Source organism: Myotis myotis, unplaced genomic scaffold (genome assembly GCF_014108235.1).
Source record: "Myotis myotis isolate mMyoMyo1 unplaced genomic scaffold, mMyoMyo1.p scaffold_m19_p_7, whole genome shotgun sequence".
In the NCBI taxonomy this organism is placed as follows: Eukaryota; Metazoa; Chordata; class Mammalia; order Chiroptera; family Vespertilionidae; genus Myotis; species Myotis myotis.
Genome location: NW_023416379.1, coordinates 60,171,420 through 60,185,434, shown reverse-complemented (window position 1 = coordinate 60,185,434; position 14,015 = coordinate 60,171,420). Strand labels below are relative to the sequence as shown.

The 14,015-nt window shown below is 43.0% G+C and overlaps 1 protein-coding gene across 5 annotated transcripts in view; it reads right to left on the bottom strand.

Annotated features, from left to right (window-relative positions):
- Positions 1 to 1,210: 1,210 nt before the first annotated feature.
- The window catches only part of HMGN3 (high mobility group nucleosomal binding domain 3), a 33,671-nt gene continuing 20,866 nt past the window's right edge, over positions 1,211 to 14,015 (bottom strand). Inside the window, exons 3-7 of one of the 5 annotated variants that reach the window (XM_036317099.1) lie at positions 8,351 to 8,380; positions 3,484 to 3,534; positions 2,221 to 2,334; positions 2,003 to 2,102; positions 1,211 to 1,688 (exon numbers count right to left, since the gene is read on the bottom strand). In XM_036317099.1, the coding sequence (XP_036172992.1) occupies positions 1,675 to 1,688; positions 2,003 to 2,102; positions 2,221 to 2,334; positions 3,484 to 3,534; positions 8,351 to 8,380 (309 nt within the window). In that variant the 3' untranslated portion in view covers positions 1,211 to 1,674. The remainder of the gene's footprint in view (positions 1,689 to 2,002; positions 2,103 to 2,220; positions 2,335 to 3,483; positions 3,535 to 8,350; positions 8,381 to 14,015) is intronic. The other 4 variants (XM_036317097.1, XM_036317098.1, XM_036317100.1 and 1 more) reach the window with 4 other exon arrangements.

Genomic DNA, 14,015 nt, shown 5'->3' with positions numbered 1-14,015 from the left:
GATGGAGGGGCCTGTGTTTGTTGATAACCACAACAGAAAAGCATCTGAGGCTCTGAGGAACAACAGCCTTTTGGTAAGAGTCCCTCAGCAGCACAGGCACTATTCACATCCTAAAAATTCAGAAGGTCTTCATCTAAGAGGAATGCCTAGAATTCAGCTTCCCTGAGTGCTCATGCAGTTACTAAACTTCTCAGGAAATGTAAGCGAACAAAAAAATTTACAGTAATAAAATAGCTCCTCTGTTCCCAACACAGCCATGGACTTCCAGATACAAAAGGCCATCGCTATGGTCTGAATGTTTGTGTCCCTCCAAAGTTCATGCTGAAATCTTACCACTCAAAGATGATGGTAGTAGAAGTGGGGCTTTGGGAGATGCCTAAGTCACGAGGGTGGAACTCTCGTGAGTGGGATTAGTGGCCTTATGAAAGAGGTCCCAGAGGCTCCCTGACCCCTTCTGCCACCTGAGGATACAATGAGAAGTCTGTGATCTGGAAGAGGACCCTCACCCTACTGAATGGCACCCTGATCTCGACTTACAGCCTCCACAACTGTGAGAGAGAAATTTCTGTTGTTTATAAGCTACCCAGTCTGTGATATTTTGTTATAGCAGCTTGAACAGACTAAAATAGACACTATGTATACAATTCAAAAGACCAGGTTCAAGTTCTGTTTTTTCTTCTTCCCATGGGCCTGAAGTAAGTCACATACTCTCCATGTCCCTATTTCTTAGCCTAGAAAGAAGCTCTAATAATACCTATGCCAACTCCCTTCTCAGGCTGCTCCAAGGCTGAAATGTGGTCACGCTGGGTAAAGTGTTTTCAAAGCTGCGAAGTCCTCAAAGAATGTGACTCGGTATTATTTTGAAAGTGGGGACTTTTCAAGGATGAGCCTGAGTTTATGGTTTTTCACAAGTTTGTGGTTTAGCAGAACACTATCTGTTTATAAGGACTTCAAAAAAGTGGTGTCTTATTGTTTTATATATGGTAATCATTGCAGGCCACTTCTGGTATGAAGTGTTTTAGATGTGATTCCACACTGGCACTCACAGATGACTTTATTAAAATAGTGGCATTCTTAAACGCCAGAAAATTAAGAAACAATCCTACTTGACTTAGTAAAGATACCCTCAGGGCACAGACTGTAGAAATTCTTTACATCTTCTGCAAAAATGAAACACTGCCTAAATTTAGTGAAAACACTAAGAAGCAGGTATTTTGCAGGCAAGAACACCTTTTTATTTTAAACCACAAATAGTCAGCAGGTGGCCACAACTACCCATGTTTCAATAAAATCACATAGACCTAGGTACAAAAGCACCACTGATTATTGCTCTAGAAAAACTGCATGAAAAATTCAAATATGCACAGTAAAAACACCACAGTATGCACAGGACTAAGTTTTTAAAGCGAATGCATGGAATGCTGAATCAATTTTACACACAGCTTCCAATATTAAATTTATTTAACTTGAGGATGATGGAAATCTCCAAAAAGATGTATTATAAGAAGGTAAAATGTCCATCCTTATATATTTTTGTATGCCAACTAGTTGAGTTCTAAAAAATTAGCATTTACAAAAACTTGGTAAAAATAGCTTTTAAAAGTTGTCCCAAGAGGTACATAAAATCAACCCCAATTTTTCATGACAATTCATTCTCCCTCGTTATCTACAGATTCAGTTTTCTGTGCCTGTGGGGGGAAAAAAGGGAAAAAAACATAGTTACTATTAAAACTACTATAAGCCAAATAAAAGTCCACCCCGCCAACACACACACTTTAGAACATCTGTTTTTTAGCAGCTCTACCCCAAAACCTATTTCAACTCTGGGTGTGAGACAGACAAGGCAGGAATATATTACGCAAACACTTTGCTGCATTTATTGCTTTCTGCTTTTCAAACGACCGCAGAAGCTTTCCCTACAAGCTCCCACTGCTCCGAAGACACAGCACCACACCACTATCTAATTCTAGTCACTGCACACATGCAGAATTTTCTACTGTACCCTTAACTCTCACTGTTTCAATCTGCCCCTTTCCTGACAGTATGCTGGGTGGGGTACCTCTGGAGGTTGAGACACTAACAGTTGAGCGATAGATGTGGATCTGCAATAACATTACAGGCAATGAAAAGAGACATTAAGAACATGCTACCAGCAGCTGAAGGATCCAGCAATTTCTCAAGACACTGATTCAATCAGTGGGAGGTATTTATGCAAAGTACCTCTTCAGCTTTAGTTTCACCATTTTCAGATGGAGCAGTACCTTCCTTTCCAGCTTCCTGCTTCTCCTCCTTCTTCCCTTTAGCACCTTTGTTAATCTTTGTTCCAGGTTCTTTCTAACAGAGAATCAAAGCACAGAGTATGTTAGACACGGTGTGCTGTCAGCTAACGTCAGTCAGTCTCCGTCCAAACACAAGGTAAAGCACAACCATGGCCAACTCGGTAGCTTTTGGGGGAAAATGGGAACCCAGTTTTTCTGGGCACCAACTGAGTTCTGTGGAGTCTCTGAACATGTAACAGGCTGCTTCGAGCCCACTGGACCTTCCCTTCTGCGAAAACATGATGATTCCCCTCGTGTATTTGTTTGGTGGCCCTCCTCTCCTGATGAAGTGGGAGGTGGTTCTGGCATGGAGAGATCAGCAGCAGCTGGTGAAGGATGAGGCAAAGCCAGGGAAGAACCCAGCACATGAAACACCTCACGTGGGGACATGGGCTTGAGTGACTACAAAGCTGAGAGAGAACTTGAAAATGAAGACCTAGATCCTTGTTTTAAGACCAAGCCACAGAATTGAGTGCTGCTTCAGCATCACCTACTCACACCACAGCACAGTTTAAAACAATTCACAAGAAGGGACAAGGCTCTGAAGGGCAGAGTAGAGTTGAGAAAAGCCACTTTGGGTCAGTTTCTGTGCTTTAGTTTCCCCATCGGCAACACGGGCTATTTGCACCTACCTCAGTAGGACTGATGTGAGGGTTATATGAGAAAAGCAGTCAGAACAGGGTCTGGCTTAGTATAAGGGCCATATCAATGTTTGCTGGTGTTAGTTATTTGCTAGTATTAGTATGTGATTACTATGAGTTAGACTGGCCGACTAAGACCATTGATATGAAGTCAGAAGCCCTTTCCTGAGGTCCTCCGCTCTCGGCAGCAGTACTGCCCACGGCCAGGCCCACCCTTCTGAGCACCGTGTGAACAGCACGCTCCTGAGGAAGTACCAAACCCCCATGGACATGAGGCTCCTCAGAGCATTGTTGGCTGACTTTCTTCGCTTTACTAACCACATGGAAAACACATCCCTGGTAAAAGTTACATTAAACTGTGCTTTATGCCTGTTGAGAAAGCCTGTAGCAGGGGTAACAGGTTTTTAGTCAGTACATTTAGCCTGAAGCATTAAGCGTGATCTTTCCTTGGATGACTTTTGGATATGAAATTATAATTTATTCATTGTTTAAAAAGCCAAAGTGGGAGTGGGAGCACCTCTTACCTTAGCAGATGTTTTTCTTGCTTTAGGTTCAGGTTTTGGTGGAGCGGGTTTCTGCAAAGATAAATTAAATTATGCCAATACTGACAAAGGCAACCCTCAGTACAACCCTCTCCCCTCCCCTCCCCAAAAAAACCCAACAAAAAAACTAAACCAGAAAAACACAAAAAGGCTACAAAAGACAACAGTGCATTTTGACTATGATTTTGTTCATTTAAAAAATATTTCGTTCTATTTTCAGCATCAGCTAACAGCATAAAGCTCTCTGCAATTTCATAACTACTTTCATCTGGGTCCTCAAGTGAACGGCAGGTGAGATTTAAAAGCCGACTCATTATTCCTGAGTCCAGAATAGCTCTTCTCCGGGAACAGGTCAAGCTTCTATCTCTGATGTCTGGTGCTTCCTTTTATCACAGCACAGCAGCAGGAGGAATGACTCAGGCTCTCGTCCAAATGACTCAATGAATTCAGTCACACTAGCCTTCCCAACAGCCTAGAAGTCACAGCATAATCACAGGCAAAGCCCATCCGGTAATGAAGACTGCTGCCTGGGAAGTATTTCAAAATCATTTCCAAATCCTTTCACCCCTGATGTAGATTTCAAGTTCTGGAGCCAAGCACCTTCTTACTTTCGTCTCCAATGCCAGCTCAAGGTGAACAGAATCTCTTGCCCACCCAGATGATGGCTCATTTTGCCCCTAGAGCTTTCTATTAAGAACACGATTGTAATGACGAAATGTCTACTGTTAGCCCCCGAAGTTTAAGATTTTTCCGCCTTGGCCTGCTTTCCAGGGCCCTGAGAATGGGTGGCACATGAGGATGCTGGGGAAAATAACCAGTTTAGACCTCTAGTTTTCTATAGCTATTTTTGGAAAAGTATTTCTCTCATTCAGCTAGAAAAAATGCATGTACATCTCTTCTGGCACTAGGGAGAATGGTTTTTTTATAGAAAACACGGGCCAGGGTCTCCCCCTGTGGAGAAAAATACATGTTCCTCCCCAAGGCCTCTAGTTGCTTTTCATCAAGGGCATAAAGTAAAATTGCAGACAGTTCAATTCCTGAAGGCTGGCTGTTAGACATGACCTTTCCAATGAAAAAAGAAAACTGAGCTTGAAAAGTCAGGAATGTTTTTATTCATCTTCTTACCACTCTAAATCTGCGTCTGTTCCCCAAATACAGCAGCTTGCATGGCCCCCAAACTGTCAGGATTTTAAGTTTTATTTTTAGCTTTGATATATTGTATTAATATACATGTGTTTTCTCAATTTACAGCAAAGAATTTCCCTTTCTAGTATTTCTGTAAGACAGCTCCCCCCCCCACCCCCGCCCCGCCCCCAACTCAGCATTCACGTGTTTTGATGGGACAGGAAATGACGAGGTTTCAGTCTGTAACCCCACTGGCCTCTGACGCGGCTCTGCGTCAGCACCGGCAGCGATGATCTCAGTGGCACGTGCTTATATTGCCGGTTCCTGGTGCTCAGGAAAAGCCTTGTTTTAAGATTTGGGTATTATGTGACTTACATCCCCTTAATGGGCTAGAGATCCATGGAATACAATGGCTTTCAGTAAAATCTATAGTTAAGCTAAAGAGCGTTTAAACTCACTTCTGAGCCTCGCTGAAAGTTACTCTCAGATAGAGCACACCATCTTTGAGGGGTTTCGGGAGAATCTGGAATAACTATGTACACACATAACCGCACCTCCCAGCTCTCCCTCTGATACCACTTCCTTAGGCTGGGACTCGTGTGAAACACTGGCTCACTCAACTCAAACCCAGTTACACTTCGGAATTTGTGACTGGTCCAACTCAAACCCAGTTACACTTCTGAATTTGTGACTGGTCCTAATATACATTTCTGCTTTGATTTATTAACCTGTGCCAGGCACGGGTATTGGCGGAGGATGAATTCCAAGCTTCCTCAAAGGCCAAAGGAGCTTGCAGCTCCTGTACGATCTAGTATGGTGATATAAACTGTCAGCTGAGGTTAATGCCTTTCCCCTACATCTCAGTGGGCAGTGTGGGCTGCTGGTATTTTAACCCAAATCCTCTACCAGATAGCCAGGCTGATCTGTCTTCGCAGAATGAAGACCAGACACCAATCAGCAGCAACAAGGAGGAGCACAAGAGCCAGCGAGGAGCCCAGTGTGGTGAGAAGAGCGGGAGCGCGCATCACCAGGCCTGGCATACTTGCCATCCCTGCTTTAATGATCTAACCTTCACCTCTTCCCTGGGCCTGGCCCACAAAGACAGACTCCAAGTGGCAAAGTGGAATCATTACTTTTTCAAAGATTCTCTAGTTCTGAAATGAGGCTAAAGCATATGGAGTCATAACTTTCAGAACATTTTGACTAAAGTATGCATTGTAGACAGAGAATCAGAATTCTTGTCCACTTTAGCACATCATAGGCTACGATTTTGCTTAACATATTTCCTTTGTTTCAGAAATCTAGCAATGTCAAACAACTTCCTGTACTTTATATTCTTGGTAATGGGGCTGGGCACTGTTTTTCACGGACACATCTGATCAAGGGAATTGCTTGGCAATAATGGTTGAATTTGCTATTTATTGTGTGCCGGGAGCCAGTCCATGCTTGCTGTTTCAAGGGACCTGGCATATATGGCATACTGTTCTTAATATGTTTGCTCACCTTCTTGGCACTATGTGTTTTAACCAAGGTCTCTGAGAAAGGTTGTTTCCCCAGGTAGGGATTTTCCCCTGAAGTTAGGGAGGGAATAAAACCTCTTAACTAGTGCCAGGCGGGTAATTAATCACTTTAACTACGAACAATCATGCTTAAGCTACATAATCTTTACTCCCTGGAATGGAGATAAGAAACGCCCTAACCTTTGTAATAGAGATTGGTAGGATTGAATCAACTGGTATAAATACAGATGTAGTAAGACAGCAAGAGACAGAACTTAGAATACGGAACCAAGAGAGACAGAACCTAGGCACAGAACCTACACAGAACGTTCTCTAGAGACAGAAGAACTTCGCGGGAGAGAACATGGCAAAAGATCCTGGACAGAAACTGGCCTCAGAACCTAGAGACAGAACCTAACGAGAGAACATGGCAAAAGATCCTGGACCGAACCTGACTACAGAAACTGGCAAGAGAACCTGACTAGAACCTAGTGACTGACTGAACCTGGCTGGAGAACCTGGACAGAACCTGGCTGGAGAACCTAGCGAGGGAACATGGCTACAGAACCTGGCTGGAGAACCTGGAGAACCTAGCAAGAGAACATGGACACAGACCCTGGCAGGAGATCCTAAGCAGAACCTCTCTGGAGATCCAGACCAGAACTTGGCTGGAGATCCTGGCTGGAGATCCTGGCTAGGCTGCTGATCAACTGAACGCTGCCCCCATGTCATTCCTTCTTTGCCGACTCCGTCCACACCTTTGGGAACCCCTGGAACAGGATTCCCCTAGGTAAGCCCCCCCCCCATTGAGAACCCCCACATTCGGGATGGATAGGACTCCACCAGGGTGCTGCAACCCCCCCTATAGAGGATAAGTAGGGTAAGAAGGTGGATAGTACAGAACTTAGATTGAGAAGATGTGCCATACTGAGTCCAAAGAAAGAAGACTCTGTATTGATCTTTTAACACATATGCTTGCTAGCAGAGGAATTAAGGTTACTCCCAGTCAGACAGAACGTTTTATACAAGAAGTATGTCCATGCTTTTCTGAGGAAGGAAAGGTAAATGTAAAGGCATGGGAGAAGGTAGGCCCAAGGAGCCTTATCCTTAACCCCACTGCAGCCTTTCCACCCCGGGAAAGTGCAGGATTGGCAAGCTCTCCCTGGGGTGATAGATCAGGACTCAGGTAATAGCGGAAAGCGCCAATCCTACTCTTAAAATGGATACAAGAGAGCATTTGGGGTTTTTCTTTTTAATGCCTGCATTTAAAAAATAAAAAAGGGGGAATTTGCCGGGAGCCAGTCCATCCTTGCTGTTTCAAGGGACCCGGCATATATGGCATACTGTTCTTAATATGTTTCCTCACCTTCTTGGCACTATGTGTTTTAACCAAGGTCTCCTCTCTGAGAAAGGTTGTTTCCCCAGGTAGGGATTTTCCACTGAAGTTAGGGAGGGAATAAAACCCCTCAACTAAGTGCCAGGCGGGTAATTAATCACTTTAACTACGAACAATCGTGCTTAAGCTACATAATCTTTACTCCCTGGAATGAAGATAAGAAACGCCCTAACCTTTGTAATAGAGATTGATAGGATTGAATCAACTGGTATAAATACAGATGCAACAAGACAGCAAGACACAGAACTTAGAACACAGAACTTAGAACACAGAACTTAGAAGACAGAACCTACACAGAACTAGAGACAGAAGAACTTCGCTGGAGAGAACATGGCAAAAGATCCTGGACTGAACCTGACTACAGAAATGGGCAAGAGAACCTGACTAGAACCTGGTGACTGAACCTGGCTGGAGAACCTGGACAGAACCTGGCTGGAGAACCTAGCGAGGGAACATGGCTACAGAACCTGGCTGGAGAACCTGGAGAACCTAGCAAGAGAACATGGACACAGAACCTGGCTGGAGATCTGAAGCAGAACTTCGCTGGAGATCCAGACCAGAACTTGGCTGGAGATCCTGGCTGGAGATCCTGGCTAGGCTGCTGATCAACTGAACGCCGTCTCCGTGTCATTCCTTCTTCGCCGACTCCGTCTACACCTTTGGGAACCCCTGGACCCGCTGGGGTTGGACCCCGGCAATTGTGACCCACGTAATTTCCAAAAAGCAAATAAAACACTCAAGGGAAACAATCTTCCTTCTGCTGCTCAGCTCTGGACACGGGGAACATGAACTCAGAGGAACTAATACCAGGGAGTTTGAGAGTACTCACCGCTGACAATCTGGCAGACCGTCTTGTGGGCTACAAAGGAAATGGAAAAAGACATGTTTTTGATGATTATGATGCCACTGTGATAACCTGGTTATTATTTAACAGGACAGGAGGGAAGGGAAGACCGACAGATGCATGCTCAGTAAAGTCTGAGTGACGTGGGAAGGCACTTGCCTGTCAGTCACACCTGGAATCTAGTCAGTGGCCAGATGGGCGTGGCCACTGCCAGTGCGGAAAAACCTGAATATTCCAACCAAAGGAAGTTCACTCTCTTTCTCTCTGGTGCACAGGGTTCTAAGCTCTCCCGTGGCATGGGATGATGCGCTCCCTCATAGCCATCTTGGACTACACAATGGACTGAACCTGGAGTTTAATTAGCTTGGATGCTGAACTACACCCAGTAGCAACATGGAACGAAAGCTCTGGACACTGGCCTTACTTTTGGCTTTGCTGAACTCCCAGTTGCACCTTTCCCAGGACTGGCTTAAGGGCAGGGGACTTTGGAACCCAAGAAAAGTAACTTCATGCAAATAAGGCCTTTTCCACATCCCATCCTCTCCTGGGGGCTTCTGAAAATGCATATTTCAGCAGTACCCCAAGAACCTCATTCCCATTCATGAGTGGGAAATCTGGCCTAGTAAATCCTCCTGCAACAATTATACACAACCAAGTTGATTTTAAAAAATTCTTTCTTGATGTCTTATATTTGTGGAAAGAATGTAATGTATGGCTCCCATCACCCTCTCCAGGTGAGTTCAATCACCCTGGGCACCCTAAAGCTCAAGAGGAAGTTTCTGAAGGGGTGTGGGCACACTGTTCAAAGAAATGGCCTCTCCCATTTAATAATTTCACTAAGGGTGTGGCGACTAAGGAAAGAAAAGGAAGATGAGTTTAGGCTCCAAACCATAATCTCTATTTTTCATAATCTCTACTTTTGTGATAAAATTGACAGTGGGAACATTGAGGTGCTATTTAAGAACTAGCTTCCAGTGTGACTCTTGTTCCTTACAAATGGAACTAAAACTTTTAAGTTAATACAAGAGACTTACATAATTGTGTAGAAATCAAAATAATAGGACTCGGCCTTGTTATATGTTAGAAAAGAGAATGACAACAAGTCTTAGGCAGTTAATGAGAAATGTTTCCTTTAAACCAGTGGTTCTCAACCTTCCTAATGCCGGATCCTTTAATACAGTTCCTCATGTTGTGGTGACCCCCAACCATAAAATTATTTTCGTTGCTACTTCATAACTGTAATTTTGCTACTGTTATGAATCATAATGTAAATATCTGATATGCAAGATGTATTTTCATTGTTACAAATTGAACATAATTAAAGCATAGTTATTAATCACAAAAACAATATGTAATTATCTATGTTTTTTCCGATGGTCTTGGGTGACCCCTGTGAAAGGGTCATTCGACCCCCAAAGGGGTTGCGACCCACAGGTTGAGAACCGCTGCTTTAAACTGAAACAAAATAAACACATTTATGTCTCTACTAAATGTATATGTTTAAAGATTTAAATAGTTTCACTAATATTTTCCTTTAATTTGGAAGTTTATAGAATTTAGAGAGAAACCGTGCTGAGAATGATGTGCTTCAGGAAATCTTTTCTTCAGTGATGGTGCAAGTTAACAAATGAGATGGCAAAGAAAATTTAAGATAACAGAACTCTTCCAGGCATTTCAGAAATAAGCACACAGAATTGATATTCCATTTACCACCAGCAAAAGATGGCTCCCCAAGGGATTTCACATTCTACAAGTACAACTGCCTTTCTTTGTGTGTCCTAGAAATAAACACTCCATACTTTTTGTCTGTTTTATTCCCTGCTCTAACTCTATTAGAATAATACGCCACTTAACATATTGTAGATGCTCAATAACATTTGGTCAAAAAATGAACTCAAGCCTTTTCCTAATTCTTGCTGCCTTATGCAGACTTTGTCTCATTCCAATAGCTTAAATGTTTCAAATAATTCTTTAAGGGGTTTAGCAAAAATGATTAGTAGCTGCCCGTGCCATAAGTGCAAAGAATCATGAAATTCTTGAAGCTGTGCTTAGGTCAGTCTAGGTCATCTGGTCAGGCCAAACTGGAAGAAATATTTCTTGCCATCTCTAGATCTAAGAAATTTCTTGCTGAAAATAGCCATAGGAAGCTAAACTCATCTTTCTTTAAACTACAGAAAAAAAATGAAGGACCAGAGCCTTCATGAATAGTTTTAACCCTGGGATCTCAAGGAAAGATCAGAACTGGACTTTAGGCGGCCAGCAGAATGTACCGGGACTAGGGGGCTGTGCAGGTTAAGTGGTGGCTGTGATAGATTCACTGCAAAGGGAAAGAGGATGTACCGCTGGGCATCCTAACAGCACAGGGGGACTGCCTGTGTCAGATGCTCCATGGGGAATACCACTGTGTCTGTTAGGATTATCACGACAATGCACCACGTCGCACTGGAACCATAACCCAAAATCTGTGATGCCTTTCCCAGGATGGGGAGTTGCATAAATTGGTATGATGGAAGAAAAGGCAACATTATCAGTTAAACCAGGCAGCACGTGGTGAGTTGTTCTTCAATGCAGAGTCAGAGCATGGAGGAGCAATGAGCACCCGGCAATTACCAAACAGAGCTCAGCACTGATGCTTCTGTGTGGCCTCAAGAACTACTCACACTGTCTCAAAGTAAGGCCCAGTCAGCATGAAAGTGCTTAGAAAGATAGTCTAGGAGAAGGAAAGCGGCAGCCTCTACGTTAAAGAGGGGTGAACGGACCTTGCGGATTCCTCTCCACTTGTGTACTGCACTGGCCTCACTGTTCTCCTCGTCTCTCTCACATCTGTGTCCCTCCTGCACAGGACCTTCCTCTCTAACAGTAGCTCCCGTGCCTACTGGGCCCTCAATAAATGTGGAGGTGAACACTAGAAATGTGCAGCAGTGTGAGCTGGGGAGGGGTGCTACGGTCACCACCTCATCTTACTGCACTTTGCAGATGATCGTTGTCATGAACAGCGAGGCAAGGCCCTTTACCGGCACAAAGATTATGACTCCCTGAAGGCTCCAGTGATGGCTAGCATTTTTGGCAATAAAGTCTTAAAATTAAGGTATGTACATTGTGTTTTAGGCATAATGCTCTTGCACACTTAATACATTACAGTATAGTGTAATGTATTTTAAAAAATCTTCGCCTGAGGATATATTTTGATTTTTAGAGAGAGAAACATTGATCAGTTGCCTCCCGTATAAGCCCTGACTGGGAATTGAACCAGCAACCAAGGTGTGTGCCATGACCAAGAATCGAACACACGACCTTTTGGTGCATGGGACAACGCTCCAATCATGAGCCACCCGGCCAGGGTGTAAATATAACTTTTATATGCACTGGGAAACAAAAAAACTCATATACTTGCTTTATTATGATATTGCTTTATGGTCTATCTAGAACCAAACCTGCAATATCTCTGATGTATGCCTGCACTCAGTCAGGCCCTATTCAGTGCAGGGCCTGAAAGGGACTAAATATGTTAAGCATTACTCATAACCTTCTCCCTAACCGCCAACTAGCTGTCCTGATAATCACTGAAGTGAGGCCAAAGCACATAAAAATTCCCCCACATTTGCTATCGCTCCTTTCCTCCCAATGTGAACACCGAAACACCCGAAGATGCGGGGTGACGTCAGAGAGCCCTGTGGGATTTCCAGAGAGACATTCCAGCCAAAGCACTGCTCTGATGCAAAGGCTCCCTGCCCTTTTATAATCCAGGCCCACTACCAGAGCTGGAAAATCAAAAGCCTAGGTCAGGAAATTAAGGCAAAAACAAAGTTTTTTCTCTGGGCTGTGTAAGTAACTAATTTCTAAAAAGCACATCTTTTACTGTAAAATCACTTTATGACTGCCTGCCGACAATTTCCCAGCTCTTCTTTCTATGCTATTAAAAAAAAAGAATTTTCTTAAATTTTCCTTTCTGGGAACCATCAGAAGAGATTTTCTCTATCACTGAAAACAGTGGAGGCCAAGAGAAACCTTTCACTTAATCAGCAGAACTGGGTACATGTGCGAGTTTGACATGCTTGGTGTACACCTTCCTGGAAAGTTCTATCAGCGTTCATAGCCTTAAAGTCTGTCAATGATTGGACTATATTTACTGAACATAAAATAGACTAGACTGCTATTTCTTTCCTCTTTGAAACACTCGAATTTGAAGTATTCATTTGAGACTCAGGTTATTGAAGTATTCATTTGAGACGCAGGACCGCTATGAAAATAAAGATAGTAAGAATTTCTCTTGATTTGTTGATTGTGAATCCTCAGGAAAAGTGGCCAAAAGAATGGTCCTCAAAGAAGGAAGGAAGACTTTCAGAATGATAGGTCACCAAGAGAGCTACAGAAAAATGTGAGGATTTGTCACTGTGGTATATAGGTGCTGGTCACCATGGAATTATTCAGTATGCAATTACTAACTAGCTTATCATTCCCTGGGTTGGAGACAATTCTGGTGAAGGCTACTCTGAAAGACATGGATTCTTTTACTTTTATGTCCTAGAGGCAAAAGCAACATGGAAGTCTAACCTTGTTATTACAAAGTTCACTGGGATAGAGATAGCTAGATTCAAGTAGAATCTTTGGACTTTGCTGAATACTGCTTGAAGTATATGGGTCATTCCATTGGAATTTGTAAACATGATTATTTTTTATGAGATTTCTTCATGCTCCTGAGTTTGACCAGGAACTTTCAAACAAAACCAAAATTCAAGCTGCTTTTAATTCCCCCAAACAAACGAGGAACTAAATAGAAATGACCTTTGCAAAACTGGGAGGTAGGGAAAGATGCCTTGGCAGAGAAAAAGCACTGGACGATCAGAGTTTTACGATTACCACAAAAGGGGCATGAGGACTGAGGACTTTGAAGCAGGACATGCAGCTACCTGTCCTGGTTCTGCAATTCACAGGTTGCGACACGTGGGGAAAACCATATATGTCTCTGAGGACATTGCATTTGTGAAAATGAAGACAATAACATCGCCTATTATCAAACAGCACTTCTCTGACATTCGCTATTCCCTCCCCTTGTTTTATTTTTCTTTATAGCAAATATCCAATTGTTTTATTTTACTCTCTCCCCTGCTAAAATGGAAGCTCCATGAAGGCAGAGATTTTTGCTTCTTTTGTTCACTGAGGACTCTTGCAGAGCCTAGGACAGCACCTGGTGCATAAGGGTGCTCAATACATTTCTTTCAAGGAATGAATCTGTTTTGCTCTCATTCCAGGGTTATTGTAAGGTTCAGAAAAAAAGAATGTATGCAAAAGGGCTTTGTAAACGGCCAAGTGTAATGACTGTAATATATTGTTTTGGTCATTTATTGTCCAAATACTAACCTGCACCACACCCTGCAAATATCACGGAAGGAATAGAAGCTCTTTAAATCCTTGGTACCTTCGCTATAGTCAGGGCTGAGCACACTCAGTGGCCTAACTAGAAAATCTAAACAATTCAGTGGGGGTAAAATCAATAAATAACTGTCTGACAGTTCTTACCCTAAACCCTAACTCACTAGCTAATCCACTAACCTTTTCACTTTTCAAACAATTGTGTTGATATCTTGAAGGAATATCATGAGTTTTAATTTGGTTTTAGTTTAAATGACAAGTAGAGTCTTGTCTAGGA